The following is a 21128-nucleotide window of genomic DNA, read 5'->3' as shown; positions in this document are numbered from 1 at the left end:
AGAAATGAAAACGAAAAAAAAAAAGAAAATAGCAGTGTAAAAGGGAGAATTAATTAAAAATCAAGAGTTCGCCATTTGGCTATGATCGCTTGATTACCAAAAATTAGCGACGCGAGTGAAAAATACCACTGTATTATATTTTTATGGATTAAATCGATCGAACAGCCTTTTGGTTATCTGTATTACAGGTTGTTCCGAAATTTTCATCGTGATTTTGTTATTCCTATTATGTTATTAGCAGCATAATTTGTTTAAGCAAGCACCGCTTAATAAAAAGACACACATTGTTTATATAAGTCTCGTTTATTCTCCTATTAACAACAAAACTCACAGCTTTATTCGTATTAGCTGTGTTCATTCTATATATAACATGATTTTATTTCAACCTGAATGGCTATGTTTTTCTCTTTTTATTATCAGTCGCAAAGTAATTTTAAATATTAACTTTGTGTGATGTTAGTGTCTTTACATGGTGCACTTTGTTTAATGTTTTGTGGTACTTGTGTATCCTGGAAACATTATTGGAAATACAGGGTTTCCTTCCTATCGGTAAGTAGCTAGGGATTGTGATTTCTATATTCCAAAAAAATTATAAGTAGTAGTAATAGTAATGATAATAACATAAATTTCTTCTTATTTTAAAGAACAAATCTCTTTTAATATGAATTCCTTTAGGAGCCCAATTACTTTTTAGAGTTGTTAGCCTAAATGTGTAAGTACATATATAAAAATTGATTTATGTTACAAAGTGTGTTATAAGAACTTGTTTAAAATGTATTTAAGTATTTGTGTTGTATTTTCTGTTGCTGAAATTATCTATTCAGCAATATTTTACAGCACTTATAAGCAGTTAGCAATAAGCTATTTGCTTTCAAATATAAAGTTATAATAAATCTATTTAACATAAAATTTACTCGATGGAAACTTCGCATTTAAATAATATTATATGTGTATATAAATTGTTTAAGTATTATAGTATATACAACACTAAATGGGTAAGTATAGTTTTTTTTAAATTTGTAGCTTTATTATAACAAACTTTGAAAAAAATATACCACAAATGATTAAATGAAATTGCTGCTGCAGGGTTGGCTTATAAAATAACGTTATTACTCTGTGAATATATCGTTTCTACACATATTAGCGAGCATTGACTATATGTACATTATTTTTATAATTTCAAGTTTTCTTTGGAGTAACTATATATTTGTTTCCAATTTATTATTTATAATTAACGAAGAATTTATTTTTCTGTACCATTAATTTTATGTACTTTCTAGTAATTGTAGTGCGATCAACTAATTCTTATACTTTCTCGCCAGCCCTAACGCTGCATTGTTATCATTCTCAAACATGATAGCATTTTTATATTTTCAGAAAATTCAGCAACAATTTTTCATAGACGTGGTCAACCATGCAAAACTTTGATGATCTTGATATAGAGGGACGCAATCCTTCTCATTTATCTGAAGCAGATAAAGAAAAGGTAATGCTTAATAGGAATTGTTTGTAAAAGATATTGTTATTTATTAGAACCTTAGGTATATTGCAACGCGCATTTGCCAAAGTTAGATACATACAACATATCTAATTCAAAGCAAAATTCACAAAGGAAATCTGTATTTCTGTAATAAAAAGATCTTCCACTACTTTCATGTCCAAATTAATGTTATATATTTATATTTTATGATATGTTATCTGCCCATTCTATAAAGTGTTTATATTTCACAGGAAGAATATGATCGAAAACGTTTAATGAGGAGCAGTGTCACTGCCGAAGATGGCACTCTCAGACCTGTATATTCTGAGACTGAAGATGGTGATATATGGTGTCATATCTGTAATATTGCTCTATTTGGAGCTCATAAATTGCTAAATCATAATATGTGTAGTCGTCACAAAATGAAATTAAACGAATGGCCATACCCAGTATTATTATGGTCCAAACGGTCAGATATTGTAAAAACAGCTCCGCCTGTTCAATCGACGGCTATTGGTGACGGCTTGGCACCCGGAGAACCAATACCACCTGGCATGGAAGATCAAATAACTAGAACAACTACGATTCAGATGAGTCTGGATCGACATAGAAGTTCACCGCTTGTTGGTCTTGAATATCTGCTTGAACTGGTCGATAATGACTCTTGCGAACCCAGTTATACATGTGTTTTGTGTGATAAACGAGGCGATCCTCGCACCGTTATGGCTCACATTACCAGCTATAATCACAGAATAACTTACCTAAATAGACATTTCCCAACAATATCGCGAGCAATTACGGAATTACCGCGTACTCCTAATTATAAGCGTGGAGCTAATGAAATATCTGTGTTAGTGGCAAAGAAGATTGAAGAACGATTTGGAAGATTACAACCGCAGTTGGTTGACAAGAATCAATTCGAAAAGAATAAAATGCAATACATCAAGAGGGTCTATCAGGACTATCATTTTAGGTACGTCATGATATTTACCTTTCCACATTTTCGGCTTTCTATACGGTCGAACATTATACGAACATCGGTTCGCGTGATTTTACGAATGTTTATGAACGTGATCCAACAAGGTGCGCGTTAATGATCTTCGTAATTTAATTTACTTATCCTTTAAATCAATGGCTGTTTCCTACGTGCAGGGAAACGCCAGAGTTAACATTTATGGATGTTTACGATGTGCGATGGGTAACGAACTTCGAAGAGAAGATGGCAGAAATGACTGGTAATAGTAGTTCAAAGAAAGGTGAGTATATGACAATCTATATCTTCAATGTATAGCGTTTCTGTATTTACAAGTATTGAATCGTTCGATAATCTTGTATTAAGATTCTCAACCTGCCAATGAGAAGCAAGACAATAAATATAAAAGTGAAGATAAGAAAAATGAAAAATCATCGCCGAAGAAAACAGACACGAAGTCAGATACTACTAAATCGTAAGTTAATGCTTACCTTTGATTACAAATTGTGTACATAACATTTTGATTTAACAGGATTCGTTTAATGTTTTTGTCAATATTTAATTTTTGACATTTTCTTCGTTTCAATAAATTTGACGAGTAATATGATAATCCAGAAACAATATAAATATATGGAATATGATCTTATGCCTTCCTTCGTTAATAAAGCCACTTAAAATCAAGTGTTGAATTAATGTTTTGTCTTTTTTTAGGGGTTTCAAGATCCGTATTCTCACAAAGGATAAATTAAATATTCGTAAACCCCTAGATAAAGACGAAGAGAACGTGAAAAAGTCCCCCAAACGCCCCTCCGACGAGACAAAATCTCTCTCGTCGCTTTCGAGCATATCAAGTAGCCCATCGCCATCGCGTTCGAGATCACGATCACCTATTCGTAATCGTAAAGCCAGTTCAGTAGATAAAAGTGGGAAATATCGTAGTAAATCGCGATATTCGCGAGATCGTACGCGTTCTCACACTCGTTCGCGTTCGCGTTCCCCGGAACCTCTTAGGGAGCGAGATAAGTGGGACAAATATCGAGAACAAATCAGACGTGCCGAAGAAACTCTTGATCGCGCGTTGAAGTTCCACGAGAAAAACCCGGAGAAACATCCATCTTATCCCGACGAATGGAAAAAGTTTTGGAATAGGCGATACAAAGAATTGCAAGCCGAAGGTAAAGATCCGAGCAAGCATGACTTTAAACCGGAGTGGATCGAGTTTTGGAATAAACGAATGCGGGAAATTCATAACGAACAGCTGCAACAGCGGAAGGAAGAGATCAGGAAACGATTAGAATTACCGGAAGATAAGCCACCGGAGAAATGGATTCCATCGAACAGGCGCGACAGATCGCCTAAAAGAAGTCGTCATCGTGTGGAGAGCGATGACGAGGTGGAGTATGTTGGTACAAAAACAATAAAGACGGATTATTACGATCGTCATGACATTAGGGAACGTGATTACGCTTACTCTTCGTACATACGTGGAAGAGGAAGCATGTATAGAAGCACTTATTATCCTCGAGGAATTCCACCACGTACCAGACCGATACATTACGCGACACCATATCCGGTAACAGACAAGTCTCCGAGCCCTATACCAGAAGAGGTATTGACCGAGGATTTAGAAGTTGTCGGTTTATTACGATTACTTACGGCACTAGAGGGTCAGTTAGGTTCTCTTGGACCAAAGATAGTATCCCTTCTCTCGAAAGCGTTAGCAGCGGAAAAAGCGAAACCTAATTCTGCCGAGGAATTACTATATGACGAAGAAGTGTGTGTACTGTTTGAAACAGTTAAAGAAAAATTAAAAGGCCAATTATTCGCGGGTATGATAGAAAAAATGGCCATAACGCCAACAAAAACCGCGATACAAAACATTGCTCAATTGCTGCATAAGGCAACAGAAAACAAAAAGAAAATGGAGGAGGAGAAAAAGAAGAAACACGAATTAGAAGCTGCCAGATCGACGAGCTATATACCTAGAACAGCTATCTACCAAAGGCCGGTTGAGATAATTACACCCGTCATTAAATCCGAACCCGTTAGCGTACCTGGTGTCGGAACTGTAGATAAGGTAGCTATAGCACAACAGATAGCAGCTGCTTTGGTAGCTCAAGGTAGATCTAACGTATCGCAAGAAGAATTAGAAACTCTCATTAACGCGGTTGTGGGAATGGCCGAGGCATCTAAAAATTCTGATAAACCAGTAACTACCGCAGATTTCGTTAAAGGACTATCAAGCGGAAGTAATACTCTACCTGAGGCTACAACGCATGCTGTACCTACCGTTTCAACAACGGTGGATACAGTTGAACGCCAAACAACTAGAATGGAGAGTTTATCGGATTCGGACTTGAAATCGCTTTTACAGAACTTCAAAGACCTGGCCACTCAAGAACAACACGGGCTTATTAATTTTTTAAAGAAGTTAGAAGTAACCGATCCAGTTCGAGTAGAAAAGTTAAGAGCATTCGTTAATTTGGGCATGACGTCGATAGCGTTAGCAGTACCAAAAATAAAATCTCCGACGCCAGAAAAAGTGGAGATTACTTCTAAGTCGAATAGGAGTATTTCTCCGTTCTCCGGACGTAAGGCAAATCAAAATCTCGTAGAGGAGGAAGATAAATGGAAACCTAAGATAGATATGTTCGCGAACGATGACGAGGAAGAACAACAGATGAAAAATGACAACGACGATAAACAAAAGTCGAAGTTAGATTTATCAGACGACGATGATGATTATACGTTTGAGGATATATATAAAGCAGCGGATAAAAATGTTAGTGAGAATGAAAAAGCAAAGAAAAAGTCACGAGCGTTTTCGAAATCAAAGTCGAATTCGCCGCGATCATGGACGCGCTCTCACTCACGTTCGAGATCACGTTCTCCCGTAAGATCAAAGGAATTAACAAAAACTAACGATCCAAATGCGATTTTAAACGAGACGAAGCGACTGATAGCTAACATAATGGGTGATCTTCCAAACAAATACGTGCCAAAATCGCATCTACCACTCGGAAATGACAATTCCGAGAAAACTATGGCGAAACCGGTAGATTCAATGTCTAACACATCAACAGCTACAATGCAGAGCTTTTATAATCAAGAATATGTTCAAAATAATCAACAACCTTGCTCCCGTCCACAAGGACCTTCTTTAAGTTATCCAAACATGTCCAATCAACAATTCCAAAATTATCCTCAACAAGTTTATAGTGGTAATCAGGGTTACATGGACACTAGTTATAATTATCAAGGATACGGTGGTCTAGGGAATCAGGGTCAATACAGTGGACCGTCCATGACATCGAATCAATATCCGACTCAACAAAATTACGATACATCAGCTTACGTTGGACCGCCCACGGCTCATTCTTCCAGTTATTCACAGCAACAACAACAACAACCATACGGAAATTACGTGCAACAACAGCGTTTCTATTAACGTGATATTCGATTTACAGGCAATTGAGAAGTTACAGAAATTTTACATAATTGTAAAGCTATTTACAATTGTTAAGGGATTTTTACCTTAGACACTGTTACAGTGTCTAATGTGAATGTTTAAATGTTACTAGTTGAAGAACCCTAATCAAGATTTAGAGATGATCAGGATCCTGTTGAGTTTATAATTTAATCGAATTGATGTAAATACGTTTTAATATAGCGCTCTTTTTCACTACTACGTTAATATAATAACTTTTTCACTACTATGCCAATCAGAAGTACCCTGATTATTTCTACAAGAAAGAAAAAGAGGTTAATAATACGCTTATTTCATTGTCACAGGACTTCCCGATGTATTTCACATTTACATTTGTCGTTTCTCTTTGTGCAGAAAAATTTATTTCCCCGTCGTTTTTTATACGTTTATAATCGCGCATCTCTCCCTCGTCGGTAACGAGAAAATTAAATACATAAGAAAAGAAAAAAACAATATGAAATCTTTCTTAAAGTGTATCGCGTACAGGCGTGGAGTGAGTGTTTCTAAAGATGGAGTGTTTTTAAAAAACGATCAATGTCAACGGGACGAAAGTAAGTAAAGAAAAAAAGAACTTGAAACGAAAAAACGACTACTCTATATTATAATTTTGTTATGCTAATTTTAATTCGATCAATTGTTCATCGTTTTATAATTTAGCAGTTTCAGATACGTGTGATAAAATATCAAAGGAGTCGAAAATAATGATGTTATTTTTACAAGCACTTTTAATGTTTAAAAAAAATATATATATATATATATAATATCAAGGGTAACTATATGTAATTTTACAGTAAAAAAGAAAAATTGTAAAAAAGCATTAGATTAAATGAGTAAACTATAATCTTATAATCTTCATTTGTAAATACTTGTAAGCGTGTAAGTTTTTCATGTATCCGCGAAACTACAAAGATACAAAAAATTCTTAAACTCGATAGTCGTACTAGTGAGATTAAAGCACATAAGTTTAATTGTATAAAGAAGGAAAAAAACACACAAACGAGTTATATTTCTTCTTATGTTTCGTATTTCTATTCTAACAAATACTACAAAAAAGGCAAACAAAAATTACGCATTCCAGTCTTCATAAACGAATAGGAATCTGACTTGGACACAGAAATAATCGATATATTAATACCATGTGGCTGCACAGTGCACACTGACTAGAGAGTTACAAAGATTTCGGCTATTTCGTGCCTATCGATGCACACAGAGTACCATGTGTCGTATCACAACGAATCGTATAATTATATATATATACGTATATATATAATTATATTAATATATATATATAATTATATATACACACACGTGTATATATATATATATTAATCAAAGCTCACGATGCGGTTCGTACAATATTTACACGTTTCTTTACAGACTTTATCGGAACGTATTAAAAAATTGTCTACTTCGGTACGAGACCTCTCATCTTTGGATAAACCGGCGCTGGGATTTGAGGGATCTTTCCAACGCTTTTAGGTCGTATTTTCGCGGATTGTAAACGTGGTTTCGATCTAAGTTTCGCACTAGACGCGTCCACGTCGATATCTCCTTCGTCTCGCAACGCTTCTTCGAGAACAGCTTGAATCGTAGGTGCGATAGCGGGTCCTTGATAGTCTAGCGTTGTTCTAGCTGGCATATCTAGGTCTAGATTCAATATATTTTCACCCGCGTAACGACTACCTCCTCCCATGGCTAGAGCAATTCGAGCATATTCCGAGACTGGCCTACGAGCACCAGGAATCGACGTGGGTCTCCTTATCAAGTCTACGCTGGATGGTTCTGTATCCTTTACTACCCAACCGTCTTCTTCTTCGTCCAGGTGAATTCTCGATAGGATCTTATTCTTCTCTTCGTCGGGAATGAAATTCTCGATTATAAGATACTTTAGTTTTAGTTCCTTCATTAGCTCGTGTTGAGTTTGTTCTAAGTCTCTTCTGTCTCTGTTGAAGTCGTTGGTGACGTCCTCGAGTTCCTGCTTGAGAACTTGTAACTTATTGAAACATTTCCTGAGCTTCCTCGACTTTACATCCACTTCTTGTTGCAAGTTCGAATATGTTTCTTTCACGCCTAGCATAGTTAGCTCCTCGTCCTCCAGTTTCTGTTGCATTTCGACCTCTCGTTTCTTTCTCTCGGCAATTTCCGCCGCTTTCTGTTCCAGGGTTCTCTGTTGTTCGTTAGTATGGTCAATGATATTCTTACCACCGCAAAGCATCTTACTTTCCAAATCCTTTATTCTCATTATGAGTGCCTCCGTCTCTTGTTTCTCGGCTTTCAATTGCTCCGCAATTAATTTCTTATCCGTCTCTATTTTGTTATCCTCTCCCCGACTGTCTTCCGCTTCGGACTCCGAGTCCATAGCTTCGTCTCCCTTCTTTCTCTTCGACTTCTTCTTTCGTCTCTGCACAGTGCCCTTTTGCGCCAGCTTCTCCTTCAATCGACCGATCTCTTCCTGATACTGTCTCAATAACGCGTCCTTCGGATCTTCGTTTATTTTCGGTTTGTTCTTAATGTTCTTGGCCCGATTCGCGTACCGTAACGTTGTCAAAGACTCGTCGTAATTGTAACTAGCGGGGCCAATGTTTGCAACCATGATGGTCTTCGAGTTGCCACCTAAAGAGTCTTGCAGCAGCCGCGTTAACTTGGAATCTCTATACGGCACGTGCGTTGTTTTCCCGTCTACCAAGGCCGAGATTACATTTCCTAGCGCTGATAAGCTCAAATTGATTTTACTGGCTTCCTTGAGTCTCTCGCCAGAGGCTCCGGTCTTGCTTTGCCTTTCACTGCCCGCGAGATCTACCAGGTTCAGACGACCGACCCTAATCCCACTGCTATCGTCGATCGATCCCATTTCAATAGTGATCAAAAATATCGCGTGCGACCTAGAACTATGTTCGTTCATATTCGTCGCGCCAATGGTTCTATTCTGATTTCCGGTGTTCATCAACTGCTGAATTTCAACGGCGCTCTTACACACCGACGTGGATAGATCTTTAACGAATACACCAGTGTCTGGTTTCTCCTTCAACTCGAATCTGAGACTCTGGTCGGGCTGCAAAAGGTCGCGAATCTCTTCCTGATATATTTCAAGGTAACTAGCTCTCACCAGGTATTGCATGTTCTCTGATCTGCCTATGTGATTAAAAATATGCTCGAACGATCGTGGAATTACACCGCGTCTCTCGTGATCGCTCTTCAGGCCCTCCATGGTGTACGTTTTGCCTGTTCCGGTTTGACCGTAAGCGAAGATGGTACCGTTGAAACCGTCAAGAACCGAGGATACCAGTGGTCTGACCGTTTCCTCGTAGAGGTCTTGTTGGCTGGAATTCCAGTCATAGACCGCATCGAACGTGAAAACTTTCACATTGTCGGTGGAAGGATCGTCCCGCGGATGACGAATCTCGACCACTCCCCTCGAAGGGAATACGTCGACCACACGCGTATAACCACGGGCTAACTCCTTCTCGTCCATCGGTCTGCAACGCACGACCACCTGGACGCGCTGGGTCACGACGTCCGCCGAGCCACTCGTCTTCATGCTCTTCTTTTTCCAGGTTTTCAGCTGGTTGTCCGACTTATCCATGTTGACGGCTGATACGACTTCACCTGAGAAAAAACGCAACGGTGAGACTCTGGACTCGAGCACGCACGCAACTACTTTGCAAAATCAATACTTAATTCTATTCGACCCATTGCAAAACCGGTGAAATTGTGAAATAACCGTATCGTAAAAAGTGATAGTTGATGTTGTAAAGAAAATGGATAATATCGTGTTTTATGAATTAATAAAGGTTTTATGGAAGTAACGTGACGTCTCGTTTGTTTAATTTTACGATTGTACGTGTACTTGTTAATAATTGTTACCGTTAATGGAAAAGTGACGAACAAGGCGCCGGTTGACGTAACTGTTTGTACTTGCGTGATGTATAGTGTGTAGGAGTAGTGTGTAGGATCCGTTGCATGGTCGTTGATTAATCGAAACACGATTGTTTTATTCCCCCGAGGAGAGTTAAATATCCGTTTTTTCGTTAACGACAAGGAGCGAGAATACTCGTAAGCATCTCGTAATTCACGCATATTCCGATTTCTTTTTAATTACGAATTAGAATTAAGCAGAGAAATCGTAAAAATTGCGTTGGAATGCGGCCGCGACTTTGTTAACGTTTAGCGAGAAACTTTCTTGATTTTTCGAAGCATTCTTTGACTAGATGCTCTGTTATTTTTAACGGGAGAAAAAGAAACGAAAGTACGTACACGTAGTACACCTTAACCAAACATCGCGTGACACGTTCTACATAAATGTCGGGACTGTATATTTTTCCAACAATACACACTTACCTTCTGAAGTTTCTCAAGACAACAAGCGCACGCACGTACAAGACACGTTACTATAAAGGTACGACGATTTTTCGTCGTATCCGCATGTTACCCTTATCCGCAAAGTATTGATCCATTATTTGCTTTCTAGGATTTACACTAACGCGCGCTCTTTTTATTTCCACTTGTTCGAACAGTTCTAATTCGTGGGTTGGTCCGAGTTCCTCCTTTAATCAGAGCTCGATGCTCGAGGCAATCATTAGAACGATCGACGATGCATTGCGATAAAACGTAGAAACAACCGCATCGTATTTTGACAGGAAAAACGTATTACAATCAAGCGTGCGCACTCAACTTCCCTCACTCGTTTCCACGGACATACTGAATCGATCTCTCGTTTAATCACTGGATATATTTCTCAAGGTAGTCGTGTCGATGTTGGTATACGAAAGTTTGTAGAAAGAAATTTACTTTATCGACGAATCGCATCTTCATTTTTTTTAAAACTTCGAAGGAAACAATAATATTGGTATAAGTTATTCGATTCACATTGGAAAAGTTAATCGATATAATATTATCTGAAGAATACTGTGACAATAAAATAACAACTATTTTTATATAATTTTGTGTTTTTTAAATAAAATATGTGAATGCGGTCGTATATATATGCATATGTATACATATATATATTTATAACTGTTTTGTTCGAGAATTATTACGTTATGTATAACAAATATTTCACATTTGGGAAATATTAAGTAAATTTCATAAATTAAAAGGCAATTAAAATGTTATTCTTATCTATAACAACGATCTTTTGATCAAGGAAATGACGTTTTAGTTTGTAGTTAGCTTCGTGGCGTGCAAGTCACCTCGAAAGGGTGCTGTGACAGTGTTATTGCAAACATTATTAGATTTAATTAGTAACTGGAATCAATGTTGAAAAGTTAGAGGAGTTTTATATAAATTTACAGCGAAGTTAGTGTAATACAATAAATTGATAGGAGTAAACATTCTTGTTGCATAAAATCATTCCACTAAAAGCTTTTTCAAACACTTCGTATTTAAACCTGAAAATATCATTTTTAGGAATTACTTTTATATAATTATTTTAATAACAGATTATTCAAAGTTATCCGTTTCAAACAGAATAAATATAGGATTATATGTATAATTTTTTTTTTTTAGTTTATTGTTTTAATGTCCTAACTCTTTGCTGTTTTCTCTGTTTCAGACAAAATGAAATTGTGGTTAGTTGTAGTTCACATCATCTTGGTTGCAACCAACGTATGGGTCACAGCACATTTTCATGAAGAACTTCCCGAAGACAATGAATTTGCAGAGTTTGAAGATTTTGAAGAAGAGAAGCCAGTTCAAACAATCAATGATCATAATATAGAACATCTTAAAGAATCAAATAATAATCAAGATTTTGACGAGGAAGATGTTTTAATTGTAGATGGTGATAGTGAATTTGATCATTTCCAAGATGAAGAAGAATTTGAAGGATTAGATGCAGCTGGAGGAAATGCAGGGCCAAAAAGTGATGAACCTTCTACTTTAACAATTACAAAAATACCACTTCATCTGCGTGCAAGATGGGATAGCTTTTACTTAGAGATACTAATGATTATTGGGCTATTAGTATATTTTATCAATTATGTAGCAGGGCGTTTTAAAAATGCCCATATAGCAGAGGTGTGGCTCATGGAGCATAAGCAGCTTTTGCTAGATAATTTCTCTCTTGTCGGAGATACAGGAAAATCAAGCAAAGATATGTCTGAAAGTAGTTTGGTAAAAGAAAGTCAGTCTCATTATAGCTTGTATTGTTCAGGGAGAGTTGGGTGCGATTCCATGTTAATTGAATTGAAATTAATTAAGAGGCAAGATTTGGTTGCGGTACTAGCACAGCTTGTGAGGCCTCAAAATGATCAGGCCCATATACGTGTAGAATTAGCAAAAGATGAAACAGATAATTTTGTATTAGCAATAGCTACAAAAAGGACTGCAATGCATTTAGTACGTGATATGGCTGATATTAGTGTTTATTGTCCAGAAAAGAGACCAGGGGAAAAATTTGGTCTTCCATCAAGTTTTTATGTAATGTCTGAAATTGCTGAAGCAGCATCAGCTATTTTAGATACAAGAGTTTTACAAGCATTTTCAAAGTTTGCACCGTATATAGATTATATACATATTAGTGATCAATTTAGTGGTCCAAAACAACAAGAGTAAGTATTAAATACGTTTTGTTTTAAGAATAATTTTTTCTTGTTTCGTGTTGTGATAATTAATTAATTCTATTTAATTTTAGAGATACAACTCAGTTAACAATGCCTGAAGTGAAAAGAGTTTTACTTGTTGGACTAAATATAAGTATTAAAGGACGTACAACTAATGCAGAAGGTCAAGAAAAATTAAAACTCCTTTTACAATTAACCTTCTATTTATTAGATAAATTACGTCGCTTTAAATTATCCAAAGAGGTTTGAATATATATACATATATATGTATTCTTTTAAAATTATATTACTTTTCTAATTTATACTGTTATTTTATTCATTGAAATTTCATCTTATTTTTAGGGTAAAAGTAAAGCGGATAAAAATAGATTAAAAGTAGAGGAAGCATTTTTAAAGACAACTCATGCAGCCAGAGCTGAAGCAGCTGCACAGCGAAGAGAAGAACGTCGTAGAGCTGAAAAGGAACGTATATTACAAGAAGAAGATCCTGATAAACAAAGAAAGTGGGAAGAGAAAGAACAACGAAGATTGGCTAAAAAACGAGCACCTAAAATGAAGCAGCTTAAGGTGAAAGCATTATGACCAAATTAAACTAATTATAGAGAATTTGTTAAAACCTTTGAAGAGCTATAAGTTGCTCAATTGAACTGCCTACTTAATTTAACTCATATAGCAAAGCTGTATCATCTCAACCATATTTACATATTTCTTATAACTATCAAAATTTCATTAAATAGCTCTAAATTGTCGCAAAGGTATAGTAAGTACGTATTACATACTCAAAATCAACCTCCGTGAGATAAAAATACTTTTATATTTTTTATTTGTAATATATACCTCCATTTTGTTTTCCTGTTGAAAATATATCTCATTACTGTTACATATTTATTTTGCGCATAATTATTATAACTTGTCAAACAAGCCATAAACTCAACATAACATGTTATAAAGATTTTTGACTTGATAAAAGTGCAGCAACATATTACGGAGATAATATATATAATTGTTGTTTTGAACTGATATTAATATTACTTATTGCAAATTTTTGTTGAGATCCACCCTTTTATGTTATGACCTTCTTACTAAATATTCATATAATAATAGTAGACCACAACTATAAAAAATTTTTCACGTATGTGTGCCTTCAATCATATTGAAATATGATGCTCGTAAATCACATTGAAATACTTAAAGCATATTCTTTTGATTACTTAAATAATGATATATATACATTAATCAAAGTAGTTAAAATTAAATAGAATAAAATATAAGTGAAAAATGGAACAAAAATATTAAGAATATAGGATATAAGAATAAAATATTAGTATGAAATTTATATTGATTTATAGAAATTAAATATTTAATAATAATAATATGATGTTAAATACTATTTCAGTGTGCATGAACTGAACATTTAAACGTGAAACTTTATTCAATATTTTTTAAATGTCATAAATGTTACTCTTAAAACATCTTTTCATCAACACTTTTTAGGTAAATCATTATTATTTCATAGTATTACATTTATATAGATCAAAAATTATAAGTAACGAACGAACTGCAGCTATTGATATTATGATTATTAAACTTTAGAAGTTATACGAGGGTTTAGAATAAAAATGAAATATTTAGATTTTTAATAGAGAAACGTGAACATGAATTTATTATACTATTTATTATATATACAGATACTTCTTTAGAAGTAAAATAAATTTTCCATTGAAAATGTATGATACAAGAATATCTTTAAAATAATTTTTCACAAACAGATTGCATTGAAATCGTAAATTTCATATTCAATTTGTATATACATATGTGCATTCAAGTACAAAATATTTCACACGGAATATTGTATATTGAAATACAATTTTTTATTAGTATCGATGACTGTCTTGCAAAATAAAAAATTGTGATCAGATATAAAATCAGCTATAACGATATTTAAACCACCACGGCCAGGTCGTTTTTTATTTATCCACGGAAGAATTGCTTTTTGACACGATGGTACTAAATCTCTTTGCAATGTACCGCATAGATGTTTCAATACATAAGGAATATCAGGTGTTAAGAGGCATTGTGATACGAAACCGATTTGTAATGGTCGCGTCTTCAATTCGATATCTAAAAAGTTTATAAGCTCGTTAACGTTAACGGTGTTAGGCCACGGAGTACGCCACAGTCCACTTGGCCATAAATTTTTATAATTTTGTGCATATTCATTTCTGTAAATAACGATGACTTGGTACTTCTCCACATTAAGCCAATGTAATGTGATGTGATTAAACGTAGATGCCACGGGGCATAATTTTGTTTGAAATATTCGGAAAATCGTCTCAACGAGATGGTGATGATCCATTTCTGAGAATGAATAAAAATGTTGAAAATCTAGGATTACGATCTCGTTATTGTGATAAGACAGCCATTCTGCTATTTCATGGAGCGGCTGATATATTTTCGATCCGTACAAGCCATGAACAAAATAGATATTCCCATCCGTTGGCTTCGTCGCTACGCGTAAGTCTAGATATCGAATTCCACCATCGAGCTGATCCTTGATGCTTTCATGTTGTGTAATGGACCAATTAAAAATAACAGGTTTTGAAACGAACGAACAATAACGACCAAGAGCTCTGATGTATCTTGGCTCGTCGGGTCCCACGTCACTGTACCGATTTATGGTATAAGTCATCGTATCATGAGAACCTATTAGAAGTTATCAATTTATATTACATGTACTAATTTTATAATTTTGAGGTCAATATAATTGTATGAAACATTAGTTTTTAAATATATCGAAATATATAACTGACAATGTGATTCAAAAATTTTCATTTTACGTAAAATTTTGTGTACGTCGAAAGAAATTCTAAATTTGATATTAATTAATTCTCCTGGATCTAATAAGATTAAATGATCTCTTTACAACTTCGAAATATAAATATAAGTTTTCTAGCTTCTAATATAGACTTTCATAAAACGAGAAAATATTTTGAAACTTACCGGGTATCGCCAAACGTATTATGGGAAGGCTTTTCAAAGCTTCTGGTAGCCGAGTCATCCAGTATTCTAGTTCCTCGTCTACAGTGTTTTTTCGTTTTGATCTGTGTGAAAAATTACTGACACCTTTAATTTCATATTCCATTTTATTATATATTTAGTGTCGATATTATAGAAAATTTCCTGATGAATTATTTTAACGAAAGGATGGAATGACGTAGGTGACGTACACCTACTCGTCAAATGACTCGTCAGTAGATGTTCTCCATGCTTTATATCGCTTTTTCAAATTAACGTTCCCACGGTGATGGTGCATTAATCACCTCGCACCTTCTTCCGACACACAACTGGACGGTACAGATTCATAGAACCTAACCTCATGGTCATTCGGTTATTCAGCGTCCCTCTTTTCTACAACCGAGAAGTTAACTGCGGGAATGAGTTCGTTAGAAAAAAAGATACTGTTAACGATACGCGGTCATGATATTTATTTATATAAAAAAATCCGTGAATGTTCTTTTTTATGAATTATTGTAATATTTTCAATATGGAATGTACGGTTTCGAAAGAAGTGTTTGACACAAATAGTACGATTATACTAAATAATTCTGAAGATAAAATTTAGGGAATTAATTCAAAAGTCTAAATAGTACATGTGAAACTTTATTTTTCATTGATATTTAACGAGAACAGTATTTTATTTTATGGAACTACAAACGATTATTAATTATTGGACTAAGAGTATGTTATCATTGCACAATAACACCACGGACGAGGTACTAGGTAATGGTATACAATATTAATGTAATTTTGTGCTATATTGAATAGATAAAGTCGTATATGACATAAAAATGGTAAGACAGTCAGGTTATACATACTATATTCAATATTCATTGATAAATTTCATTCGACAAATGAAATTAGAGAAGGGATACCTTATTTTTTAAGACATCTATGTTTCAAACTCAGTATTAACTTTATGCAATGTGCATCAGGCTTTTCTAAGGATTTGTCGATTCGAATTTGGCGGACCGATTTTCTATGTTTCCCGCTCGCCAAGTTAAATATCTCCACCAATAGGCAATCTCAACCAATAGAAATTACCACCAATAGGATATCCGTTAGATGACGCCATGCCACGAAACGTTAGTCAAGTGTTGAAAGTTGTAGCGGTTAAATGTATCACTTTTGCTTTCTATACGGTGTAACAGGTAATATGCACAACTTAATCTATTAATTAAACAATATTCCATTGTTATTTTATTACCGTTTTTACATTATTATTAGCTTCGTTAATTGATACGTGTTTGTTTAAGAATTTATTGAACATTCGAGTATCTCTAATAGATAATTATTTGAATTCTTTCGCTCATTCGATGCCGGTATCTTACATTATGAATTTTTAAGACAGAATTCGGTTATTGTTTCATTTTAATACATGTAATTGATATGAAAATACTGATACAATATTTCGTATTTTGATAAAGGTCAATCACAGTTTCTACTTCTCCCTATCTTCTGGAGAGGATATATCGATGCTTCAAAAGCCAGAAATGTAAGTATTATTACACGTTATATTCCCACTAATTTTATTTTAAAAATAAATTATAGTATGTTACGTTTTGCAAACGCACGATAAAAGGACTACTTACCTGTAAATTGATATTTCAGATGATAGATCTTGAATGTACATGCGTAAAACGAGGGTGGAGGAATCTCCACGTACAGCAACTTTTAGCTGGCCAATTAGTATTATTTGATATACAAATATTAATTGCATCACTGCGAGATACAATTATGAATTTTATAGCAAATAATATATGACTTGATTGGCTGCAATTTTTATTACGTTTTTATGTAACTAGAAAATTTACTCGGTACTTAATTAACGTCTGTTTAAATTTTTATTAATTACATATAATTATTACAAAAATATAGTATCATTTACAAATAATTAAGCTCTTTTGAGTTCGGTGTACTTTTCAGTTTAATAATTTGTAATAAATAACGGAACTATGATACATGGAAGATATTAATTTTTGTATTAGTAATTAATAGTTTGATAGCGCCTCATACAGAGTCCCTTCGATTTAACAATGGGATATATATATATCTATTTATTTATTTAGATACGTATGTATTTCACGATTTTGAACTTGGATTTGAACTTTTGTTTGTTACATTAGTTTTACTCCCTTAAATTATTATACATATAATTTTTTATTTTTGTAATCTTTGATAGTTTATAATTAAATTAATATATATATAATAATTTAAGAAAGTAAAACTAATCAAAAGTTCGAGTCCATGTTCAAAATCGTGAAATTACGTATCGAAAATATTATAAGATTTGGTACTAACTTTCTACTTTAATTAACTTTAGATATATTCCTCCTTTCGGCGCTAATAAGAAAGCAGCTGGATCAATTACATACGGAATCATAGTTTTCTCGCAAACTTCAATTTTATGATTGCGAAGTATCGTTATCAAACCAACTTTGGATTGATAAACTGCAAATCGAGCGCCTGAAATATATTAAGTATGTCGTTGAATATATCGCAGTACTTCTTAAAATTAATGTAGTATCTTTGCAGCATTAAGAAAAGATAACCATAAGATAAAATAGTTAAACACGTACCAATACAATTTCTTGGCCCATCACCAAAAGGCAAATAGTGCATGGAATCTCGTGATGCGACGGCGTCATCGTTAAATCTTTCAGGAATAAAAGCATCAGGATTTGGATAAATATCAGGGTTATGATGAATCGCGTATAATGGTATCCATACGAATGTCTTTTCCGGTATGGAAACTTTAGTGTTGTTAAAGGTATAACTGCTCACTGACTTCCTTAGTATAAGCGGTCCAGCAGGATACTTTCTTAACGTTTCTGCAATAGATTGAAGCAATAAAAATTAGTTTATGATTACTAAACAAATGTGAGTCAAAGATACGGTAAAAAAACGGATAACGCAAGTTACGCACCTCGAAATACTAGATCCAGATATGTCAAATCTTTTATTTGATCATATTTCAATTCACCGTCGTTTTTCTCAAAGTGTTCTCTAATTTCTTGCCGCAATTTCTCTTGTATCTCGGGGTTTAAAGCTAATTCATAAAGGGCATTGCTTATAGCTGACGAAGAAGTCTCAAATCCAGCAACGAAGAAAACGAACGCTTGAGCCGTTAATAGAGTGTCCGTAAGCTCTGTACAAGACGATTAAAGGATAACGTGAACTGCTTATCGGAGATAGCTATCGTAGGAGTTGCTTAAAAATTGCTAATAAGAAAAATTTAAGGTACTTACTAATATTTTCCAATTTATCTGGATGTTTCTTAAGTTCCATAAGCATATTCACAAAGTCAGGCCTCACGATGTTGTTGTCATCCCTGTACTTCATCGTATCGACGATTATCTTCGTGAGGAACGTAGTAATTTCCAGTGGTGCCATTATGGAACCGAGTAAATTGTAAAGGCGAGGAAATATTTGTCTAAGTCGAAATCTCAAAATTTGCCGAAAGGAAGTGGCAAACACTTGTTTGCCAATTCGACGAAATTCGCTATCTTCGTTGGATAACGCGTTCATTTCTATACCAAAGGCACAGCTACCTATTACATCCGTCGTATATTTGGCTGTTAATTCGCGACATTCTATGGGCTCGCCTTTCGCTACCAGGCTATCGAGGCACTGTTCCAAGTGTTTCGAACATTCTAATATCAGAGGAAACATCTCTTTGAGCTTGCCAGATGTAAATACTGGCGAGAGCCTTGTTCTTAATGGACGCCATCTCTGTGACTCCAAATTGAAGAGATGTGGAGATAGTGGTTCCGCCTATGATCATTTTTGAAACTGGTTCGATATTCGACAAAAGTAAAAAGACCGCGGTGTGTCATTAAATAGTTTAAAGAAGCAGTGTGCCATGGCACGGTTAAGATTCACGGCTTACCGGTTAGCGCTCATTTACCTTTTCGTGAACAGGAATCCCTCGATCAGCAAATATAGAGAAATCTCTTATTAGGACATCTTTTATGAGCTCCGGATCTTGAAGAATTAGTATAGGCGTTTTTCTTGTAAATATTCCGACCATTGGCTCATCTTTGTACTCCTCCCAGAGTTTCTTCAAATACGCACACATCGATGTCCTTAGAAACATTACATCTTTGATGTTACCGAACATTGGTACAGGCTTTGGTCCAGGTACTCCTCGGACTTTCCAAAAATCGAAAGTCGAGGTAAGGTAGTAGTAGAACGCTAAAAGCAGCGCGATAATTCCGCAAATAATTTCGAAGTAGGTTGCCATTGCGCTACTCGTTGCTTCTAATCTGATGGACAAATGATGATTCATAGAAGTAAATTCTCTGCAAGATATCGTTACTACTTATATTTTCATAGTAAATTCAAACTCGTAAAAATTATATGTTAGCAATGTATTTGCCGGTATTTTGGGGTAAAAATCAATTCTCAATTAAATTTAAACATGATTGAACGAAAAGAGTAAGATTAAATTATTTTTAGTTTCGACGTGTAACGTAACGAATTTAAGTATTAAATAATTATCGTTTATAATAATCTGTCCGGATGTAGAGCAAGTGTATGTCTGTCGCGACATGTATCGATAGAATCAAAACCTATTTGAAACGAGGAAAATAATATCACGAATTTTTTAATTGATGTTCCTTGTTTAAAATTGTCGTTTGTTTTTCGTACATTAGTTAACAAAATTTGTATGTGATGTATTTATTATAATTAAAAGCTAAGTACACAATTTTAACAATCCATTAAATTATCTCTTTTTTAAATATCTTTAGTACACGATATTGGAGTTTTGTCGATTTGCCAAATAAGAAGGAAAATAAAAATCTCGTGCAAAATTAAAAAACAACGATGGACATATATATATATCATTATTACATCATGCGTATCAAATACGTTTGTAGACAAACTCATACTACTCGATCATTAGCAGCTTGAAGTTGTGCATCAAGGTCGAAAAGAAACACAGCAGGAACACGGAAGAGTTAATAATTGTGATTCATTATATATATTATACTATTATTTTGTATATATTGTATAACAAAATGGTTGTATGTAACGCACGATAAACAAAATGCTTACGACGCTTGACACAACGTAGAAATTCACTGTTTGACACTATCTCAGAGGCACTACTGTAGTGGAATCTTCTCAGTAGAATGGAGTGAGCATGATTCGATAAAACAAGGGAATGCGCAATCAAAATGAGTTGCATAAATGCAACGTTAATGACTAATAAAACAATCACACAGGTCACATGTAGCTAGCAGATCGGCATTTTATTTGTATAGTATTTAATACGGGAAAGATAAGTCAATTAATGGAACGTAATATGTATCTACTTTGTCTGCGGCTATACTCGCTTGCACGGTTCTACCGACTAACTGTCTAGCAAGAATATTATCGCCAGAGTAGTGAATTTAACCGAGGGATTGATCGATGCAGAGTGATGCGCAGCTCTGTAGGTGTCGCCGTCAGTATTGGATACCTACCCATTATCAAAATACTATTGCAAGGGAATAAAAAATGACTAGAATACATAGCAAGAAGCAACTATAGAGCAAAGAATGGTAATTCAGATATTTATTTTGAATA

At 34.7% G+C, this 21128-nt stretch overlaps 5 protein-coding genes across 7 annotated transcripts in view; 2 read left to right on the top strand and 3 right to left on the bottom strand.

Moving 5' to 3' along the window:
• The window catches only part of LOC132911091 (optineurin-like), a 428401-nt gene that overhangs the window by 223385 nt on the left and 183888 nt on the right, over positions 1-21128 (top strand). The window lies entirely within an intron of this gene.
• Positions 958-14888, top strand: LOC132911057 (PAT complex subunit CCDC47-like). 3 transcript variants are annotated; one of them, XM_060967399.1, is made up of 5 exons: positions 958-1486; positions 1732-2453; positions 2633-2736; positions 2820-2928; positions 3165-6393. In XM_060967399.1, exons 1-5 carry the CDS (start codon positions 1415-1417, stop codon positions 5899-5901), a joined length of 3744 nt encoding a protein of 1247 aa, XP_060823382.1. In that variant the 5' UTR covers positions 958-1414; the 3' UTR covers positions 5902-6393. The 3 variants fall into 3 exon arrangements, with proteins under 3 accessions (XP_060823382.1, XP_060823384.1, XP_060823383.1); XM_060967401.1 differs by lacking the exons at positions 958-1486; positions 2633-2736; positions 2820-2928; positions 3165-6393 and adding exons at positions 11492-12488; positions 12572-12743; positions 12843-14888 and having other exon boundaries at positions 2431-2453; XM_060967400.1 differs by lacking the exons at positions 958-1486; positions 1732-2453; positions 2633-2736; positions 2820-2928; positions 3165-6393 and adding exons at positions 11037-11235; positions 11492-12488; positions 12572-12743; positions 12843-14888.
• Positions 6942-10650, bottom strand: LOC132911072 (kinesin-like protein KIF3B). Its single transcript, XM_060967456.1, has 2 exons — positions 10279-10650; positions 6942-9546 (listed from the first exon to the last, which is right to left on the bottom strand). The coding sequence occupies exon 2, from the start codon at positions 9521-9523 to the stop codon at positions 7346-7348; it is 2178 nt and encodes a 725-aa protein (XP_060823439.1). The 5' UTR covers positions 9524-9546; positions 10279-10650; the 3' UTR covers positions 6942-7345.
• Positions 14157-16029, bottom strand: LOC132911097 (PI-PLC X domain-containing protein 3). The gene is made up of 2 exons (XM_060967498.1): positions 15501-16029; positions 14157-15203 (listed from the first exon to the last, which is right to left on the bottom strand). The coding sequence occupies exons 1-2, from the start codon at positions 15640-15642 to the stop codon at positions 14338-14340; spliced, it is 1008 nt and encodes a 335-aa protein (XP_060823481.1). The 5' UTR covers positions 15643-16029; the 3' UTR covers positions 14157-14337.
• Positions 17379-20946, bottom strand: LOC132911084 (cytochrome P450 6a2-like). Its single transcript, XM_060967475.1, has 6 exons — positions 20616-20946; positions 19465-19822; positions 18806-19331; positions 18484-18705; positions 18137-18388; positions 17379-18023 (listed from the first exon to the last, which is right to left on the bottom strand). The coding sequence occupies exons 2-6, from the start codon at positions 19798-19800 to the stop codon at positions 17854-17856; spliced, it is 1506 nt and encodes a 501-aa protein (XP_060823458.1). The 5' UTR covers positions 19801-19822; positions 20616-20946; the 3' UTR covers positions 17379-17853.

Source organism: Bombus pascuorum, chromosome 10, assembly GCF_905332965.1.
Source record: "Bombus pascuorum chromosome 10, iyBomPasc1.1, whole genome shotgun sequence".
In the NCBI taxonomy this organism is placed as follows: Eukaryota; Metazoa; Arthropoda; class Insecta; order Hymenoptera; family Apidae; genus Bombus; species Bombus pascuorum.
This window is presented reverse-complemented; position numbering and strand designations above follow the sequence as displayed.

Excerpts from the sequence above, each read along its gene's own strand:
- LOC132911057 (XM_060967399.1), top strand. The coding sequence starts at position 1,415 with ATGCAAAACTTTGATGATCTTGATATAGAGGGACGCAATCCTTCTCAT. Across the intron at positions 2,454-2,632 it reads TATCAGGACTATCATTTTAG|GGAAACGCCAGAGTTAACAT; the intron begins GTACGTCATGAT and ends TCCTACGTGCAG. Across the intron at positions 2,929-3,164 it reads AAGTCAGATACTACTAAATC|GGGTTTCAAGATCCGTATTC; the intron begins GTAAGTTAATGC and ends GTCTTTTTTTAG.
- LOC132911072 (XM_060967456.1), bottom strand. The coding sequence starts at position 9,523 with ATGGATAAGTCGGACAACCAGCTGAAAACCTGGAAAAAGAAGAGCATG.
- LOC132911097 (XM_060967498.1), bottom strand. The coding sequence starts at position 15,642 with ATGGAATATGAAATTAAAGGTGTCAGTAATTTTTCACACAGATCAAAA. Across the intron at positions 15,204-15,500 it reads AATACGTTTGGCGATACCCG|GTTCTCATGATACGATGACT; the intron begins GTAAGTTTCAAA and ends AACTTCTAATAG.
- LOC132911084 (XM_060967475.1), bottom strand. The coding sequence starts at position 19,800 with ATGGCAACCTACTTCGAAATTATTTGCGGAATTATCGCGCTGCTTTTA. Across the intron at positions 19,332-19,464 it reads GGATTCCTGTTCACGAAAAG|GCGGAACCACTATCTCCACA; the intron begins GTAAATGAGCGC and ends AAATGATCATAG. Across the intron at positions 18,024-18,136 it reads TGGGCCAAGAAATTGTATTG|GCGCTCGATTTGCAGTTTAT; the intron begins GTACGTGTTTAA and ends AATATATTTCAG.